At 41.0% G+C, this 4,789-nt stretch overlaps 1 protein-coding gene across 1 annotated transcript in view; it reads left to right on the top strand.

Moving 5' to 3' along the window:
• The window catches only part of HPRT1 (hypoxanthine phosphoribosyltransferase 1), a gene marked incomplete at its 5' end in the record, with an annotated part of 15,625 nt that extends 14,640 nt beyond the window's left edge, over positions 1-985 (top strand). Inside the window, one exon of the mRNA XM_010175855.1 lies at positions 112-985. Within this exon, the coding sequence (XP_010174157.1) occupies positions 112-159 (48 nt within the window). The remainder of the gene's footprint in view (positions 1-111) is intronic.
• Positions 986-4,789: the final 3,804 nt, after the last annotated feature.

The following is a 4,789-nucleotide window of genomic DNA, read 5'->3' on the forward strand; positions in this document are numbered from 1 at the left end:
TGTGTAGCATGGTTGTGTGTTTTTCAGGAGCGCATTATTGAGTACATATGTAAAACATTGGTCTCTTACGTTACTTTTCTAACAGGAGCTTTTTATTTTATTTTGTTTCAGCACATCTGTGTGATCAGCGAGACGGGGAAGCAGAAGTACAAAGCATGAAAGCATAGTTCAAGTGCTATGACAACAGAGGTTTGAAATGTTTTGTTTACCAAGTCCTATCTTTCACAGGCTTCAACTCTGGTACACCAGCTAAAATTGTAGAATGCCCCAGCCCCATTGTCATATGCTTACTGTAATTTATTGCATGTACAATATAAGATCTTGTCTTGTTCATTTATATTTTAGAAATGTAAACAACTCGTGCAATTCTGCACTCCTTATTTTGATTTGCACTATGACTCTACCGACTATTGCTGCCCCTGGTTGGGTTGTGCTGTTTGTGAGCTCCAGAGTCTAACTCTTGCAGTGGTAAATTGCTTAAACCTCATCAACCCAGAACTGAAATAGTTCAAGTACTGTAAATGTAAAACATTTTATGATAGGGAAGTCTATTAGTAATATTTTTAAAATCTGTAATTTAAGTTTTATATTTGAATGCACAAATGTGATTGTGATTAATGGATAGTTGCACCTTTGGGTGTTATAAAGCATGAGGAGCAGCCAGTTACAGTATCTGTAATCTCCAAGGGGCTCTTTCAGATCTCCTGGAGTTGCCTTATTGCTGTAAAGGAAGTCTGGGTGAAAAATGTCTTCTTCTTCTTTTTACTGCAAAAACAAAATAACAGTGACAGAATGTTTAAAATCTAGTTTTAGTTGAGCTGCCTGTTTCTGTTGAATTTTTTTTCTTTAAAAATATCCATCATCCAGTGGAATTGCCTTTTAAATTTAAACAATTTTAATATATTTGTGAAAAAGTATTGTAATGTTTACTTTATAAGATCTACAAAACAAAGTACTTTAAATAAAGGCTGTCTCTTTAAAATAAGCCCCATACATGTATGCCACTCATTCTGTATATTAAAGTGCTCTTGAAATTTTCTTCTCAGTAATATTTTTCAGAAGAGTTTCTGACAGGGAAGGCAGACTCTACATTTGTTATCTTTGTAGAGCTTTTGGTTAATGTTATCCTGTCTACAAGAGAGATGATGACGTGCTGAGGGAAAATACTGAAACACTTGCATATTCCATAACCAACGTAGATTTCAGAGAAAATGGTTTAAGCACTGTCCTTTGTTCTGTTTTGGCAAAATTGCAGAGTGGAAATTATATGTTAATTAAACGTTTAAACGTGGAAAAAAACCCCACAACCATTTTGTAAATAAGCATTTGGGTTTGTTTCTTTCACACTTCTGTTTGTGTTGAGTTTAATCGTGAACACTCACACCTCGTCCTTGTGCCGAGCTTTTCAGTCCCTGAGCTCACACGGTTCTTGTACTTCTGCACATGGATTCTTCCACTGTATGCTCAGATTTAACACTGCTCAGTGATTAATCCAGAGTGAAGATTTTGCCAGCCTGTTCTGAAAGATTTTTTCTGTGGTTTTGAAGTTTGGATGATGTTTCTGTACTTTTCCAAGTACTGCGCGTCGTTGTCCATCCACGGCACGTTCACTTACAACTGTGATAGTAGCAAACCTAAAATATGAATAACTTACACAATGGAATTTAAATCAAATGCCCACAACGTCTAGGAGATCTATTTGTAAATGGAAATTCTCATTAACAAATAAGAGAATGCTGATTGTGATTATACTATACTTTTGCAATGTTATAATTAATATTCCAAAGAGCTTTTTTTTCTAAATGCACTGCAAGTGCTGACTGTATTTCTCGATGTCCTAAATAATGTTCGTGCAGATGCCTCTTCGAGAACCTGCACTGTCCCTGGGATGACTTGTTATGAAATACATGATGCACCTCCAAGAAGAGGGAAGTACAAAAACAACGTGGAAAATTATAAACCCACTTGGGAATTACTACATCCATTCCAGTTGTCACTAGTTCTGGTTGAATTTAAGGTCTCATCTTAAAAAGTCATGTTTTCTTCCACCTTCTTAAGAGTTCCTACTTCACAGTGTGTTTTAAAAGAAATTAATGGCAGCTGGAGATTACACTAGAGAAGTGGTTTAGAAGAAGAACCTGAAAACATTAAAACAATGACAATTGATGATGTTCACTATTGTTTAGGACTAACCCCTTGAATTAGTTTGTCCTGAGATGTTTTCCTGTCTTGGTTAAGACAGTTATTCAAATCCTGTGATTTGGGAAAGGGAGGAGAGGTTGAGTTAGTTGTAACAAGGGGTTTATCTTCTGAACCACAGCTGGAGTGGGGAAATTACTCGTCTGTTGGGGGTAGGAGTTGCAACTGCATGGACACGTGCACATGGCGTAGTCACAGAAGAGATTTGGGAAGATCCATTGACCCCAGGAACGATGCTGCAGGATCCCCTGGCTCCTTCTAACAGACCTCGCCTGTGCCTGGTGGAAAGGTCGATATTTAAAAAGAAAAATCTTAAGAGTGTTCCCACATTTGAAATGCTGGGTAATGGGCACTTTTTTTTTTTTGCACTTCCTTCACGTAGGCGCTTCTCAGATGAAATTTATCACCCCAGAGGGATTCCTTCTTCAGAAGCTTTTGATACTCTATGAAGATTGTTCAGAGAAAAAAGTTCTCCGCTCTCTCTCCCTTGCTAGAGCAGTTCTAACGTCCTGCAGCCTTTTACAGCACCTGTGCGGGCACTACAGGAAGATAAATTCTCACTTGAAAAAAGTTGAAAATGCAATCATTACTTTTTATTCAGTAATTCCGGTTAAAAGACGGGTTTTAGTCACACCTTTGCAAGTTTAATGCCAGCTTTATGCAACCCAGACACATATTGTTAAAACGTTATGAAAGCACAGAGAAAAATCTTGTATTTGAACATTTATGTGGCATTTGAAATTCATTATAGTTCCAGATTTTATGAATCACAAATGTGCGCTGGAAAAAGCATTTTTGAATGTTTATAGGCTTTGCCACATTGTCTCACCCTGTGACATCTGGCATTTCTGCACGTTTGGGTCATTCTCGCCCACCGCAGGCCACTGCCGCTGCCTGACTTGGTACCGCAAACGCGTACCTCTGCTTTGGAGTGTTCATTCTTCGTGCTTGAAATTCACACTGATGAGAATCTAAAGTGCTCTGGGCAGAGCTGGGAGATGTCGTTAAAAGTCTGTCTGTGAACTGAGCTGCCAGTTCACTTAGGGGGGTGAATCCTGGTTTTGAAAATAGAGACAAATGAGGATCTTAAAGTTGCCTTGTAATTGTCTGTCCTGACTGGTTAAACATTGGTGGTGTTTCATTGTCTGTTATGCTCTGAAAATCCTGTCAAGCAAAATCCAGCACAAGGACTGGACACTACTTACAGGGAGCTGGTTACTCATGAGCCATTAAAGGACTGTTTCTGCTGTGTCCGACTGCCTTTAATTCCCATTTAGGTTGCACCTTGCAAGAACAGATCTCAGCTGTATGCAAGTACCTTTATAAGCAAATGAGACATCAATGTGGCTTTTTTTTCCTTTTTTTTTAAAAAAAAAGTGTATAAGGATTTGTAATTTATTTAATTTCACAAGCAGTTATAGTTTGGTAATTATTTTGATGGGGAAATTGCTTCCTAGCTCTGTAAATGTGCCAGTACTCAGCTGCAGACATGAAGGTGAAGGGTAGAACTAGAAAGCACAACAGTTCAGTATGATGGAAGAACTGGCAGTGAGGATTGTCATCCCAAGAGAAGCTGAGGAAGGGACCATGCTGGCAACTGCCAAGTGATCAAAGGCTGGTGAAAGGTGTGAGCAGAGACCTCTGAATGGCTGCAGATGCTCCTGTGAAGAGGCTTTCCTCCAGGCTGTTTTGCTCCAGTAAAACACAAACCCAGGTGAACTGAAACATCTCAGGTGGTGAAAATCCTGACAGACCCAGGTAGGAGAGACAGGCCTGTGACTGAGTAAATCAGGATGCTGGTGAATGATTTGGTGAGAGGCTGGTGTTCATCTAACAAGTGATTACTGCTGGCATCTGCATCTTCCCCGCACTATAAGCAGAAAGGGAACCAACTCTTGAGTCTTCTGCGTATCTCCAGGTTGCCCATAGCCAATTCTCTGTGTGTCAGCTACAACTTTGGGCATTAGGTGTGGGGTTTGTCCCAGCCAGTCTGTGCCCTCCTGCAGGCAGTGATCCCCCACCCTTGTCCTTCACAAATGTAGCCCAGGAAATAGCCCAGTAGATAGTGTCTAGGTGTATAAATAAGGAACCATCTATTAAATGAGGATCCATCTCTTTCTAAACCCAATCCCAGCTCCATTAGGTTTCTTACAGCTTGTCCATGCCCAATTTACAATCCCAGAGTCTCAGGAGCACTGGTGGGAAATGCTACAGGATTACTTTTGGAAGAGACCTGGACAAAGCTTATTTCTCCTACAGTATCTTGCTGCTCACAGCAGTGAAGTAACCCTGTTTCACCTGACCACTGAAAGCACCATATCTCCCCATTGATTTTGCACGGGAGAGTGTGACAGCACCCTGTGCAGAGCTGTGGGTGCTGGGTTTGCTCCTCAAGCCCCAGCATCTGCCGGGACGGCCACCCACTGCCACGACACGACACTGTGAGCCTGGCTGGTGTGCAGCCTGCGACGCAACTGGAGCAGGTTTGGTGTAAGCACGAGGTGTTGGCTTCGCTGTCCTTCTGTCAGGGAGGGATGAAATCCTTTCCCTTGGGACCAGACTTGTCGGGTACCATCAAAACGTGCTGCCT

Source organism: Antrostomus carolinensis, unplaced genomic scaffold (assembly GCF_000700745.2).
Source record: "Antrostomus carolinensis isolate BGI_N321 unplaced genomic scaffold, ASM70074v2 scaffold18449, whole genome shotgun sequence".
Classification (NCBI taxonomy): Eukaryota; Metazoa; Chordata; class Aves; order Caprimulgiformes; family Caprimulgidae; genus Antrostomus; species Antrostomus carolinensis.